This window comes from Balaenoptera borealis, assembly GCF_965194805.1.
Source record: "Balaenoptera borealis genome assembly, chromosome: 13".
In the NCBI taxonomy this organism is placed as follows: domain Eukaryota; kingdom Metazoa; phylum Chordata; class Mammalia; order Artiodactyla; family Balaenopteridae; genus Balaenoptera; species Balaenoptera borealis.
Genome location: NC_138870.1, coordinates 46,696,544 through 46,712,454, shown reverse-complemented (window position 1 = coordinate 46,712,454; position 15,911 = coordinate 46,696,544). Strand labels below are relative to the sequence as shown.

Sequence of the window (15,911 nt, the reverse complement as noted above, 5' to 3'; positions counted from 1 at the left end):
ATTGCAGTAAAGGATCTGGGATAATAGATAGTAAGGAAAATCTGCTTTTAGATAATTAGATATTCTACTTAAAGATTCATTCTTTCCTTATATGAGCTGGTACAGTAATTGTTTGGGAAAGAAAGACCACCCCCCCTCAGAAATAGCTAAAGATTTATGTAATAAATGTATGAATAGATCAGAATTTGATTAAAGTAGGTTTATTCTTCACCATCTGTTAGAAAAGTCCTCTTGCATATTGAATATTGTTAGGGGGAAGCAGATCATGTTTGTGGACCTAGAAGCTTGGTGGGATTAAGACAGTAGTTTTGGGTTGAACTTTCGTTTCTTTTTCTTTCTTGTGAGAACTACCTCTTTTTCTTTTCTCCCCCACCAGGTTCATTCTGTAAATTAAGGAAAAGCTTTATTCTTTTTTCTCAGCTTGCTGAACTAAAGCAGGAGTGTCTTGCTCGTGGTTTGGAGACCAAGGGAATAAAACAAGATCTCATCAACAGGCTCCAGGCATATCTTGAAGAGCATGGTGAGTTCTTTGTGGAGGCAAAGAGTGATGTGAGTGAGGGGATTAATTTTTTTTTGATAGTTTTATTTATTTTATTTATTTATTTTTGGTTGCATTGGGTCTTCATTGCTGCATGCGGGCTTTCTCTAGTTGCGGCGAGTGGGGGGGGCTACTCTTCGTTGCGGTGCACGGGCTTCTTACTGTGGTGGCTTCTCGTTGCAGAGCACGGGCTCTGGGCGCATGGGCTTCATTCAGTAGTTGGGCTCGTGGGCTCTAGAGCGCAGGCTCAGTAGTTGTGGTGCGTGGGCTTAGTTGCTCCGTGGCATGTGAGATCTTCCCAGACCAGGGCTTGAACCCGTGCCCCCTGCATTGGCAGGCAGATTCTTAGCCACTGCGCCACCAGGGAAGCCCGAGAGGATTAATTTTTAGGCTCTGCCATACAGAAGATTTCTTCTTTTCCTTTAGGTTGTTGATGATGTAAGATTTTAATTAACTCTATCAAGAAAACTCTTGTCATCTAAAACAGTGGTTATAATGAAAAGAAATAACCCCCCCTTTTAAAAAGACATTGTAATTTTATTTCAACAAATTATTTTCAAGAAGTATGGGAAAGCAAGCATCATTAGACTGAGAATCGGAAGATTTGAAGTCTAATTCCTCTTGAGCCAGAAATTTACTAGGTAACTTTGGACAGCCACTGTTTTCATGGCTAAGTGTCTTTTGTGGTCTGTGAAGTGAGACAAGTGTCTCCACCCTTGAAATCCATAAACCTAAGTAATCTCTGGTCCCTTCTAGCTCTGACATTCTCTAATTCCACTTTAAAAAACAAACACTTCATTTAAGGCATAGTATCATCCCTCTCTGATTTTAATTTATTCCCTTTTATTCCCATTCCTTTTATCCCAACTCTCTTAGGCAACTGTTCTAATGTGTTTGATATATATTTTTTGTCTTTGTCCTTATAAACCGTGTAGTGTTGTTTGGTCTACAGTAATTTTATGTAATTGGCAATGAGGCCATAGCCTTACTTTATTGCACACTTTTTTCTCTAAGTACTGTGTTTTTTTAAGATGTAGCGGTCATCTAGTCTATTGATTCTAATTCCTGCATGGTTTTCTATGATGTATAGAATTCACCATGTTTTATTTAGTTCACTCAGTGACTGATTCCTGAACTACTTCTTTCATATTCCCTTATATTCCTGTGTGAGAGTCTTGGGGGTATATACCCAGGAATGGGGTTGCTAATAAATATCTGTTCATAAATGTATAGTTAATATGACTAAACACCACTAAATTGTTTTTCTGAATTACTGTATAAATTTCATCATCAGCACATGAGGGTTCACTGTCCTAACAAGTGGCCTAATTTTTGCTAATCTGTTAGTGGTTTCAATTTACAATTCTCTACTTATTAAAAAGTTTAAACATTTCTTTTGTTCGTGATTCTTTGGCTTTCTCCTTTGCCCATTTTTCTTTTGGGGTACTCATCGTTTGCTTGTTAGTTTGCAGGCATATCATATATTCTAGTGACTATTCCCATGTTGGTTTTAGACACAAATATCTTCTTTGACATTTATTTCTTTTTCTGCGGTATCCTTTCCTGGTTTGGGGGGTTTTTTGTACTTTTAAAGAAAACTTATCATCTTAATCTTTTTTTTAATTAATTAATTAATTTTTGGCTGTGTTGGGTCTTCATTGATGGCCGTGAGCTTTCTCTAGTTGCGGCGAGCAGGGGCTACTCTTTCTTGCAGTGGGCAGGCTTCTCACTGCGGTGGCTTCTCTTGTTGCGGAACACGGGCTCTAGGTGCACGGGCTTCAGTAGTTGTGGCACACAGGCTTAGTTGCTCCATGGCATGTGGGATCTTCCTGGACCAGGGCTCGAACCCATGTCCCCTGCGTTGGCAGGCGGATTCTTAACCAGTGCGCCACTAGGGAAGCCCCCTTTCCTAGTTTTGAAAAATAAGTTTTTTGCATAGTACTTGCTTCTGGGTTTTTTGTTTTGTTTTTGTTGTTTTAGAAATTCTTCCCCACCACTAAATTCTGCCACAGTACTTTTTATTAATGTTGTAGTTTGACCTCATCATGTTTAGTTTTTCAGTCCAGCTGGAGTTCAACCTCTTAATTGATGTTAGTTAGGTAGAGAATATAGTTTTTATCTTCTCCATGTGGAGCAAATTTTATGAACATTTCTGCCTTCATTATTGAATTTTATTTTGGGAAAGCAAAATGATTATAATTTTAGCCTAAGTACAGTGATCAAGATGGTTTTGTAGCAGGGCTTGACCTGATTATTTTAATATTCTTTAGCTGAAGAGGAGGCAAATGAAGAAGATGTACTGGGAGATGAAACAGAGGTGAGTTGGAGAGAGTAAGGCTAGTCACTGGCCTGGCAGCGTGCCACTGCCTTGGTCACGTTGCTAAACATCAATCATTAGAGGGCTTCAGTGCTAACTCGTTAGGGGAGCATAAAGGGGGAATGAAGGTTCTGAAAGATTGGTTCGTTTTGGAGTTCTCATATTCTTCTGTTGATAGGTATTTACTCTTGATTTATTTTAACCATCTTGTTTCATTTGGTTTTAGGAAGAAGAACCGAAGCCCATAGAACTGCCTGTCAAAGAGGAAGAACCTCCTGAAAAAACTGTTGATGTGTAACTATCCCTTTTTTATAATGAGGACAGAGCAGACGGTTCTGGATTTTTTAGTGTTACACTCTGTTTACCTCTTATACATTCCCATTGGAATGTATACATTCCCATTTTTTTGTTTTTAATTTGGTTGCATCGGGTCTTAGTTGTGGCTTGCTTGCTCCTTAGTTGTGGCATGCGAACTCTTAGTTGCGGCATGCATGTGGGATCTAGTTCCCTGACCAGGGATTGAACCCAGGCCCCCTGCACTGGAAGGCAGATTCTTTACTACTGTGCCACCAGGGAAGTCCCCCATTGGCTTTTTCATTTCTCATTAGATCATACATTTTCAGAAAGGTCTTGTTCATTTCAGGTACATGGTCCCAGTGAAGCAAAGTAACTTTGTCTCTGGGTTATGTAATAGATAATTAGGACCAGGAGACTTCAAGCCCAGATAAAGTTTAGTTCTCTTAGCCTTTGTTGTATCACCGTAATAGATGATTCTTTTTCTGTATAGAGAATCATGCACATTTTCTGCATATAAGGAATTTTGTAAGGGAAGAGGGTGCTGAGCAAGGTTATGTCTCAAGTAACACTGTATTCTCTTTTCCTTTTTGATTTACAGTGGGGGAGGGGAGGACAAAGTACTAGAGTGAAAAGTGGATCTTGATTTATTTAAATTATTCCACAAGGTTGATCATAAACATTTTTTATTTGGGGTTTCCCGGCAAATGTCCGGCCATCTTATACTCCAGCATGTTAAGAACAGTTGAGTCCTTTTTAACATTTTTGTTCCTCATAGCTGTATTAATCCATTTAATTATAAAAGACAATAGATGTAAAAAGTCAAAGCAAACAGTACATAGAGGAGTATATAAATTGAAAATTAAGTACCCTTGTCTCAACCCCCACCTGACTTCCCAGAGGTTTTCAATATATTCTTTTGGAATATTTTATATGGTGTGTGTATATGTGCATGTACAGATACATATGTACACCCATGATGCATATTGTCAGTTTCTTGATTTTTTTTCACATACGGAGATCTTTCTGTATCATCATATAATGTTTTTATTTAAATATTAGTTATAGGGACTTCCCTGGCGGTCCAGTGGTTAAGACTCCACGCTTCCATTGAAGGGGGCACAGGTTCGATCCCTGGTTGGGGAACTAAGATTGTGCATGCCGCATGGCACGGCCAAAAAAAAATTAGTTATATGTAGGCAAGGTTCTAAGTGTTTTACATGTATTCTCATTTAATCATCACGTCAACCCTATGAAATGAGGATAATTATCCTAGTAAGTGGTAGGTCTTTTCTTTTTTAGCCTGTCAGTATGGGATATTACAAGTATATACATAAGTTAGGAGAATAGTAAATAGACCCCCATGAACCCATCACCTAGATTTAGTTGTTATCAACTGAGAATCTTATTCTTTCTGGCAGCTAATAGTACTCCATTCTATGGATGAACAGTAATTTCACCAGTCTCCTGTTGATGGACATTTAAATTATTCATAATTGCAAAAAATACAGTGTATGTCCATATACAACTAATTTTAAATTTATGCAGGTATGTCCAAAGGATAAGTTTCTAGCAATGGATTTTCTGCATTAGAAAAGATGTGCATTTAATGTTTTATTAGATTTTGTCAAATGTTACTGCTTTCTAAAGCCATTTAGTTATCATCCATCATAGGAGGTTTATGTTTAGATATAATGCCTTGAGAAAATGGCCAATGGGATAGCTTTAAAATAGAGATGTTTTGGGGAGTTATGGGGCAAGAAGGAAGATGAAATAAATACAATGATAATTGGCCTGTGTGGGTTAAAAATTATGAAGTTTGAAAATTTGTAGTTTATTTTTATAATATGTAAAATGTGTAATTCCCTTGTTTAGAGGGCTTTAATTTTATCAGTGAATTTCTAAACAAAGAAATTGAAAGTGTGTGTGGGAGGGGTTGTGTTTTTGCTTGTTAGAGGGATAGTAGTGGTTAGACTAAAGTATGTACAGAAAGATTCTGGGTCCCCGTAGCATGGAGAATGTTTTGTATGTGACTATGGGTAGGGGCGAAACTTCTGAGTGAAGAGAAGAAATTTCACATGAGCCCCAGAATGTGATGTTATTTATTGCTTGAGCTTAATTGTGCCTGAGGGAGTTGGAACAGAGCTGAGGGAAGCTTCTTCTCTCCGGTTCCCTTTCTGCCATGAAGTGTACTGATGGGAATGTGGAGGAAGTCATTAGCCTGGGGTTTGGTGGAGAGGACTGCTATTTTAATGGCATTGGACTTCAAGTAGAACATTAAACTTCAGTGTCCCTTTCTGCCTGAACAAAACAGAGAGGGTTGGGGAAGGAAAGATGACTGGGAAATGGAAAGAAATCAGAAATTTCTTTAAAAGTCAGAATGTACAGGGCTAATTTAGGTCCTTTGAACATTCAAAAGGAGATCCCCTTGCTTTGTCTTTTGTTTGAGGTTCTCCAAAAAGATACCTCTGTTTCTAGTTTGATTTTTTTCCCCCCTCCTCAAGCCACGGCACTTAATATTGCAGGACTTAGTTATGGTCAGCAGGGGGCTCCCATTGCTTATCTGTCAGTCCAGGGACCTCCAACAAAAGGATGGAGGAGAGAGTAAGTTCCTGTTCCAGAATTGCTTCCTCTGAAAATGCCATTAAACCATTACTACCTTTCAGGGCATCAAATGGGAAAAGTGTCTGGGATATTGGAACAAAAGCCTCCCATGTCTCTAAATGAGGGACCTTAATGAGACTGGTTATGACCCACAGTTTTATGAGAGTTGTTTGGTGGAGGGTTAATGCCCTTCCACTTATCCTGAGTACTTCCGAACTTTGTCTCCCGCCCCCCTGGTCCCCCCTCTTTTGTTTTCTCTTAAACCTTTTGACTAGTAACTTACTGTGTTTTCCTAATTCAGACTCCCCTTAGCTTTTTTTCTTCCCACTCCCTTTGGCATTTTTATTTATCCCACTTTGACTGTTCCAGCTGGAGCTACGGTCCCATGGGAGATATAAGGGATTTGTAAAAGAAGGAAACCAGACCTTGTAGAGCACTCATTAATTGTGATGAAAATTGAGAGCTGGTATTTAAATGAGGGTTGGAGGAATAGTCATTAGTCCAAAAGTACATTTAAAGTTCCTAAAAGTAAATGAAATGATTTCCGGTGTTCTTTGAGCATTTCCCTCAGCTCAGTATATTTAACCAGACTTGTTTCCTTGTTACTTTCTTATACTCTAGCAAAGTAGCTTAGTCTGTTATTTAAACTCTTTTATCAGTAGATGACACTTCAAGGAACTAAAGGTCTAATGGGCTTCATGTTTTTTTGGTCTGAAGGGTGGTAGAGAGATATGGGACAGAGGACATGATTCAGGTGAATTCTTATACACTTCAAAGGTTTTGGTTTAGAATATCAGTCTTCTGATTTTAAAAATCCCTTTTCCAGGGCAGCAGAGAAAAAAGTGGTAAAAATTACATCTGAAATACCACAGACTGAGGTAGGTATTCTTTCAGAAGAGCAGTCTATATATATATATATATATATATATATATATATTTCTTTCTGTTTCTTACCCTTTATTTTGTCTGTATCATCACTTTAAAATATTTACTCATAGGCAGAAAATCAGTATTGACAGATTTTGGTATTGATACATTTTTCCACCAGCCACACTTGGGAATATATTTGGGCTGGCTTAGTCACCTTTGAGGCCGTAGTCTTTTTGTATAGTATTTTGGTCTTAGTGGTAACTCTTTTTAAGATGTTTATAAACTAAGATTAGAGTTTGAGAGGATTGTACCTTGAAAGAGATGAAAAGTTACAAGGGAAGATGTCACTCTTAAGTTACTACTAGCTAGCTGGTGAGATTGAAATTTCTCTGGATTCTGTCTCAAGATCTCTGAAACTAGGTTCCAGTGAAGATCTGTGGGGTTTTTTTGTACTATTAAAATAGAGATGGCATAGGACAACGCTGCCTCATTCCTAACTGAAAGAGTACAACTAGTGTTGGAACCAAGCTGTTCCTTTGATCCATTTTCAAAGGTCAGTCAAACACAGCTTTTGTCTTCTTGGCTTGATACAGAATGCGGGTTTTATTTTATTCCTTCCCTTTTGTTTTTGAGGACATGAATGTAATAATAGTCTTTTTGTGTTTGCTTTCTGGAAAGGACTGTTGAGTTAAGCCCTGGGATGGATACAACCTGATATCTTCTATGATTGTCAATATAACTCAGTTTGGACCTTAAGAAATTAATCCCTATGTTGTAGAGATACACACCTCTAAATGACTTTTCTCTTAAAAGAAGGAAACCAGAAGTTGAATTTTTCTCTTTCCCTTCTTTTGTCTATTATCACTTAGAGGATGCAGAAGAGAGCTGAACGATTCAATGTACCTGTGAGCTTGGAGAGTAAGAAAGCTGCCAGGGCAGCTAGGTGAGTGTTCCCAGCCTTTTAGACCTGAGATCGTGGTAATATGAAGGTGAGGGAATGTGTTCCTAGGTTTTAAATATAGTTGTTGATTTTAAGTAGAATAGAGGCCTTGCTGGAAAGAAACACTCTCTTGGCTCTATTCAGAACGTATCTGCTGATTGGTTGTAGTAGCTATAGATTGGGTTTTATTATCAAGCAGGGTTTTTGTAATAGGTAAAAGTCAGGAACTGACTGCTACTCCCAGTTCTGATAAGGCTACCTTTTAACTTATTCTCTGGACTCTTGGTGAGAAAAAGAGTCAACTGAACCTCTTTCATGGGGTTGTTAGAATTAGCTAATGATTGCAAGGCTTGAGATCACAAGCAAGAAGTGCCATATGTATACTTGACACGGAGACAGACAACCAGGAGTGTGAACAGCTTCCTAAAATTGAGCTTGTTTTTCTTTCTACAGATTTGGGATTTCTTCAGTTCCATCAAAAGGTAAGAGTACAGAGACTTCTGAGAAAGTTATCTTTATGTTTTTACTTTCTTGGCACAACAGATTCCATTTCTCCAAATTAAGGTAAACTTGTTAGCTCTAGAAGCCTGGAAGAGGTTATTATATCCACCTCTTTGCTCTAGGTAAAACCATGCTTAAGGCTTCCTGGGCAATTTAGAGAAGGTGCTAAAGTTATGAGAGAGTAGGAGGAAGTGCCAACATTTGTTTTCCTTTTCTTGGATCTCTTCAGAGAAGTTTCTAATACCTTCTTTATTCTGATGTCTCAAGTTAGCATGTAATTATTGTGTACCTGTCCAGTGTTATATTGCCTAGTGTGAGTGGCAAAAGGAAAAAAAGAATCTCTTTTATTTATTTATTTATTTATTTATTTTTCTTTTACCTTCTAGGAATTTACAAGGGAATAATCTTGGGTAAAAGACTTAGCCACAAGGATTATCACAGTGTTATTTATAGTGATCAATAACTGGAAACAATGTAATATACAATAGAGAATTGGTTGAGTAAGTGTGTACCATAGTACAGTTAAAAGACCATGAAGATGTTTAAAATTATACTGAAGAATATTTGTCAGACAGATAAATGGAAAAAGCAAGTTATAAAATATTTGTAGTATGTTCCTATTTTCCAATAAAAGTGCATGTATGGTTAGGAAAAAAGATTAGAGGGATATATACTAAATTGATGACATTCATTGTCTCTGGTTGGTGGAATTTTGAGTGACTTCGTTTTGCTTGTCTGTGTTTTTAAAATTTCTACATTGAATATGTATTTGTAATAAATTAGGGGGAAAAGTTACTCTTTTTATTTTATTTTTATTATTATTTTTAATTTTATTTATTTATTTATTTTTGTCTGCATTGGGGTCCGTTACTGTGCACTGGCTTTCTCTAGTTCTGGCGAGCGGGGGCTACTGCAGTGTGCAGGCTTCTCATTGTAGCGGCTTGTCTTTGTTGTGGAGCACGGGCTCTAGGCACCTAGGCTTCAGTAGTTGCGGCATGCAGGCTCAGTAGTTGTGGCTCACGGGCTCTAGAGCACAGGCTCAGTAGTTGTGGTGCGTGGGCTTAGTTGCTCTGCGGCATGTGGGATCTTCCCGGACCAGGGATCAAACCCGTGTCCCCTGCATTGGCAGGCGGACTCTTAACCACTGTGCCACCAAGGAAGTCCCTCAGAGACTTTAAATGTAGTCTTCTGATCCAATGCAGTCTTCCTAGTGACCTGTTAGTAGTGTCAAGTTTGTTAAGAAAATGTCCTCCAAAGATCTTGTAGAGTTTTGCTATGCCTTTTAAAAGACCAGCAAGGGACTTCCCTGGTGGTTCAGTGGTTAAGACTCCACCTTCCAATGCAGGGGACGCGGGTTTGATCCCTTAGTTCCCCTGGTCGGGGAACTAAGTCCCACATGCTACGGGGCAACTAAGCCCTTGCACCACAACTAGAGAGCCCGCTTGCCCCTTAACTACTGAGCTTGTGTGCTCTAGAGACCGTGTGCCACAACTAGAGAAGCCTGCATGCCACAACGAAAGATCCCACCTGCCACAAATAAGACCCGATGCAGTCAAAAAAATAAATAAGTAAAAATAAAAAAATAAAAGACCAGCGAAATTCTGGTCACTGTCACTACATGCTTTAGAAACAGAATATTCTCTGATATTTAGTTATATCAAGAGAGAGATAATAGGATTGGTGATGGTACAACAAAAGTTTTTAATATTTATTTATTTGTTTGGCTGCACCGAGTCTCAGTTGCGGCACACAGGATCTTCGTTGCCACGTGCAGGATCTTTTTAGTTGTGGCATGCAGGATCTTTAGTCAAGGCATGTGGGATCTAGTTCCCTGACCAGGGATCGAACCTGGGGGCCCCCTGCATTTGGAGTGTGGAGTTTTAGCCGCTGGACCACTAGGGAAGTCCCAAAAGTTTTTAAAGATATTATTAAATGGTGCTATTTGAAGAAAGGCAAAAGTTAAAATTAATACTTAGCCTAAAGAGGAAAACTGACCAATAAAATAATGTGTAGGTAACATTCAGTGTTATTCATATAATCCTAGAACTACAGAGTAGCTCTTAAAAGAGTAGAATTTGGCAACATTTAGAAGGAAATACTGTTTTATGAGTGAGAACATAAAAATATGTAACAGTTCCTAGTACATAGGTTATGGTAAAAGTTGAGTCCATACCTGAAAGTTTACAGTGGAAAGTTAGGGAACCAACTACAATATTGAGATTGCTTAAAATAAAATTCTGAAAAGTTTTAAGTAAATAATTATTGACTAGATTGGGGTTGGGCCTACAGGCTAATATACTATTTGCTTCTTAGTGATAATTTCAGGACAGAACATTGGCTTTAAGAAGCCATAATTTTAACTCATTATAATAGTAGCTCTGGTCTTTTGTCCAGATAAGATGTTTTTCTCTTTTTTTAACAGCTTTATTGAGATATAATTCATATATCATACAACTCATCCATTTAAAGTATATAATTCAGTGTTTTTTATATATTCACGGGGTTGTGCAGCTATCATCATAGTCTAATTTTAGGATATACTCATCATCCCCAAAATAAACCCCATACCCATTAGCAGTTTTTCTCATCCACTCCCTCTGCCCCACCCCACCAATCAGCCACTAAGTTTTTTCTATATATGTAAGTTTGCCTTCGTATAAATGGTATCATACAATTCATGGTCTTTTGTGACTGGCTTCTTTCACTTAACATAATGTATTCCAGGTTTATCCCTGTTTTAGGATGTATCATTACTTCATTTCTTTTTATTGTTAGATAATATTAGGTTGTACTGATATACCACATTTTATCTACCCCTCAGTTGATGCACATTTGGGTTTTCATTTTGTGGCTACTATGGCTAATGTTGCTGTGAACATTCATATACAAGTTTTCATGTGGATATATGTTTTCATTTCTCTTGGGTATATACCTAGGAGTAGAATTGCTAGGTCATATGGTAAACTGCATGTTTAACTTTTTGAGGAACTACCAAACTGTTTTCCAAAGTGGCTGTACTGTTTTATGTTCCCAACAACAATGGGTACAGACATGGTCTCTAGATGTAATCTGTGCCTTTTCTTTAACTTCATAAGATAAAGGACATTTGTCCTATATATGATTTCTATGCTGTCTAACTTGATTCAAAGACGTCAACTTCCTTTATGACTTTTAAGAATATTAAATAAAACTTCTTAATTTATTTCTTTAGGCCTGTCATCTGATGCCAAGCCTATGGTAAGAAATCTTTTTTTTTTTTTCTTAACCTTGAGAGCCAAATCTTAACTCTGTACAGTTAGTTAAGTTAAAGATTTCCTTCTTCTCCCCAGATCAGAGGAAACTGAGATCATATGAGTTTGGTGACTGTTTTCAGTACAGTGTCTTATGTCCTAAATAGAAAGAATTGTTTGAGGTACTGAGAGGTCAGGAAAATTGCTGCATCTTCAAAGTCATTATAAACATCTTCCTTCCTACCACTTCTCTTGAAAAAAAAAGGGTAGATTTTGTTAGCTAGAGGACAATCCATATAACTCTTTGTTTTATGGTACTGGAGTTTTAGGGCCTCATCCAGTGGTTTTGGATAATGTCAAACTCTTAATTACCACAAGAGAATCTGTGGAAGCAACTTATGAGCTCTATTTTGTAGATACTGATAATTTTCAACACTACCTGTCAAATACCAGAGAATAAAGACTAGGATAGTACGCCTTCTGGACCATTATGACTTGTCAGCATGTTTAGAAAATGCAAGCAAATGCTGTGAAATATGTTTAGCTTTATGAAATCCTGCTCTTGGAATTACAGTTTAATAATGTAAGTGAAGGTGAAATGTTTTAGTAGTAGTAGTAGAAGTTAGTAGCAGTAGTAGTAGTAATGATAATGTCCCAAATATCCTTATGGTAAGTCTTATATATCAAGGCTTCCAAGAAAAAGGAAGGAAGGAAATTGAGTTGGGTACTGGTAGTAGATTTGTGTTCTGAAGAACGGAGAGCTGCAGTGACAGTTTCTCTTTGCTAGGGCATAGGGTTAAGAACTACTTGCAAAGGCTGTGTATAGGAATTAACAGTTTTGGACTGTGAATGATGGACTTGTTTGGAGGTGATGATTTAGACATTTGTTTGCTTTTTCAAGCAGTGTTTGGCCTACTTTGATCTTAAACCCTCCCTAGGCTTTTGCCACCTTTGATGAATGAAAGAGGCAGGGCTGAATCTTTCACTGCATTCCAGGAGAGAACTTTTAATAATTAGTGGCATGGATGAGTGCCACTTAGTTTCCTAATTTGGCACATAGGGCATCTTTGATGTTGTATAGGCTTACTTGAACTCTTAGCTTTGGACCATAGTTTGTGCCTTCTGTGTTGATTTTTTTTTTTTTAATTTATTTATTTTTGGCTGCATTGGGTCTTCATTGCTGTGCGCGGGCTTTCTCTAGTTGCGGCGAGCGGGGGCTACTCTTCGTTGCGGCACCCAGGCTTTTCATTGTGGTGGCTTCTCTTGTTGTGGAGCACGGGCTCTAGGCGCGCGGGCTTCAGTAGTTGTGGCGCGTGGGTCAGTAGTTGTGGCTTGCAGGCTCTAGGGTGTAGGCTCAGTAGTTGTGGTGCACAGGCTTAGTTGCTCTGCGGCATGTGAAATCTTCCTGGACCAGGGCTTGAACCTGTGTCCCCTGCATTGGCAGGCGGATTCTTAGCTACTGCGCCACCAGGGAAGTCCCTGATTTTTTTTTTAATATTTTTTTTTTCGTATGTTTTTTGTAGGTTAACCTGGATAAGTTAAAGGAAAGAGCTCAAAGATTTGGTTTGAATGTCTCTTCAATCTCCAGAAAGGTAAGGTACTATTTTTGCAACATTAGAGCAGCTTGGGGCTACATAGTTTGGAAATGACTGTCCTAAGAATAAAACTGGCTACTCAGCACTTCATTTAATGCAGTCCTTTGACTATCACATCCTCTCACTGACTATTGATTACATTATGGCTATTGTTTAACAAAGTTAGTTGTTTTTTTCTACCGATTGTTTGCATAGCTTCCATGCTAGCTGTTAGAACAAGGTTTATATTTCTCTTTGTTGAGTTCAGTGACGTTACATCTGCTTTAACTTCTGATATAGGCATAATGGAAATTAAATAATCAGGGGAAGACAGTCCTGTCTGTAGGTCAAAGGTACCTAAAAGTAAAATTTGGAGGTTCTTTGGAACAAAACTGAGAAAATTGTTTCATTCTTTCTGCCCCTCTGCTAACTGATACTGTTTAGTGTAAGCAAGATGACTTTGTTGACACCATGCTGTGGGGAGTGATCAATTCTACAAGGCATTGTTGTGTTTGGAGTTTTGCTAGGCACATTGGAGAAAATGCTAAGGACTTTCCTGTTTGCCTAGAGCCGGTAGTCTCTTAATCTTTGTTTTGTGAGAATGAGAGCATGTTTCTTGGTTGTTCAAGTGGTGGTAGGATTAAGGGAAGACTATTTCAAACCAGAAAAACCATCATTAGGAAAAAAAAAAATTATTTCCCACTTGAGTATGGAAGCATTTAGCTCTCTAGAAATCCATTAGAAAAAACTTACCTGACGGTAGTTATATTTTTGCTCAGAAAAGAAAAATTGAATATATAAAAGTAAACATTAGTTGTGTCCCTATGAGACTCATAACCTTGCACACAACTGTGCTTCATCTTCCTTCCCTTTGGGTTACATTTTTTGTGTTTACCAGAAATATAACATCATGTCTTTTTGCCCAACTTGATGCTGAGACCATCGGTATTCAGTAGGAGTATTTGGTGGTTTATGTGGAATAAAATAAAGGAGTTGAGAGGTAGGCAGAATATATGATCCTTAAACCACAAGCAGCTTAATAGGGAAGAGTTATTATAAACCAAAAGTCATTTGTGTTTTGCAAGATGGTCAGGGGGAAAGGTGCCTTGGATCCGTGGCCCTTCTTATCATCTATCTCCTTGTTTTGTATATGAGGCCTAGGTATCTGAGAATCTCATCAATAACTTCACTCCTTTAGGGAATTGTATGAGTTTGTGTGTTGGAGGACGGAGGGAACAAAAGGTACCCACTGAACTGAGAAGGTACCTTGATGTGAAAAATGAGGCAGGCAGCTGCATATATATATAATCAATGGAGTAGTTTATTATAGGGTAACTTACTTAACAGGGTAGGATGAGGTAGACGACAATCTGGAAGCATTTACAGCTGCACTCCACACTGCTGAGGGGCCATTGGGCCAATTTTATACTTATAGTTAACCCAGGGTTTGGGGGTACATGCTTGGAAACAGGAAGTGCATTCCCAAGTCAAGATTTGTGAACGGGTAACTAGTCTTGTGGGCGCCGTGAATATATCAGTGAAGGTCTTCATTGTTGTTTAGGGACTAACAGAGTATAGAGGCCACCCAGACCTAATGATCATTAAACAATATCTATTAACTACAGAGCCCTTGATGACAGAGAAGAGATTTACTACACAGTACAGCCCTAGGTAGAGCCAGTGGAAGGACAGGAGGAACTGAATGGACACAAGATGGCATCAGTTATGCCAACAGCCATACATTGTGTGTTCTATCAAAATTAACAAAATTGAACACGATATCTCCTACTACTTAGCTCATAGGGACACATTTCTGAGAGGAATTTGTCTGTCACCCTGTGCTGCCCACCTGAGTTATACAGGGATATCAGTCTTTTCCCTTCTCTTCCCTGGAATCTTTCTCTATATTTGACCTGTTTTCAGCCTCCACAGGAGGCTGAGTAAAACATGAAGAGATACATTTATTGATTTTGAGCAAATTACTAAACTTCTTTGATCCTCATCTATAAAACTGGGAGTAACACCTAACATCATGTTTGTGAAGAATAAATGTATATTTGCAGTTCCCTAACATAATGATACTTTGACCCTCTATAAATTTTATTTTTGTTTTTATGTATTTTTAAATGTTTTTAAAATTTTTTTTATTTAGTTTTTTTTTTTTTTTTTGGCTTCGTTGGGTCTTTGTTGCTGCGCGCAGGCTTTCTCTAGTTGCGGTGAGCGGGGACTACTTTTTGTTGCAGTGCGTGGGCTTCTCATTGTGGTGCCTTCTCTTGTTGCGGAGGTCGGGCTCTACGCACACGGGCTTCAGCAGTGTGGCACGTGGGCTCAGTAGTTCTGGCTCTCAGGCGCTAGAGTTCAGGCTCAGTAGTTGTGGTGCACGGGCTTAGTTGCTCCGTGGCATGTGGGATCTTCCCGGACCAGGGCTGGAACCTGTGTCCCCTGCATTGGCAGATGGATTCTTAACCACTGCGCCACCAGGGACGTCTGGACCCTCAATAAATTTTAGTTTCCTTCCTTGGTTTTCAGTTCTGGTTTTATCACTTTGAGTCAATTAACTTCTGTGTTTCAGTTGATCATTGATAAGATTACAGTTCCCATTTTAAATTCTAAAGAGTTAAAATGAGATAATGGTAATTGGCAGAACTCTAACTATATGAGCTCTGTTCTCTAATAACATTCATTGTCACACATATGTTCTAGAGTAGTGCTTTGCAAATTCTGTGACGAAAGACTAGTTTTTAAAAATTTGCAATTCATTGTCGAGAGGTAACTTTGGCGAAATAAAATAAAAATGTCAAAAAAATGTTAAATTACTTTGGAAGTTTCTAAACACTCTCAATTTCTGGACTTATTTCTAGACTGATAAGCAGTTTGGGGATCAAGCACTAGGAGGCAGACCACATTTTGAGTAGCACTGTACTAGAGTATATACGATTTTTTCCAAGGACCACTTTGCTTGGAGGCTTGTGACTTTCTGAGATGTCCTTTTTGAGTATAGGTTCCGTTTACATTGATCATAAATACTGATTTTCAGAATTAT

General features: G+C 38.4%; 1 protein-coding gene across 2 annotated transcripts in view; it reads left to right on the top strand.

Annotated features, from left to right (window-relative positions):
* SARNP (SAP domain containing ribonucleoprotein) overlaps positions 1-15,911 on the top strand; it is a 52,693-nt gene that overhangs the window by 12,544 nt on the left and 24,238 nt on the right. For both annotated transcript variants that reach the window (XM_082351134.1, XM_082351133.1), the window contains exons 2-9: positions 421-520; positions 2,809-2,855; positions 3,082-3,149; positions 6,580-6,631; positions 7,493-7,566; positions 8,017-8,045; positions 11,276-11,301; positions 12,818-12,886. In XM_082351134.1, the coding sequence (XP_082207260.1) occupies positions 421-520; positions 2,809-2,855; positions 3,082-3,149; positions 6,580-6,631; positions 7,493-7,566; positions 8,017-8,045; positions 11,276-11,301; positions 12,818-12,886 (465 nt within the window). The remainder of the gene's footprint in view (positions 1-420; positions 521-2,808; positions 2,856-3,081; positions 3,150-6,579; positions 6,632-7,492; positions 7,567-8,016; positions 8,046-11,275; positions 11,302-12,817; positions 12,887-15,911) is intronic.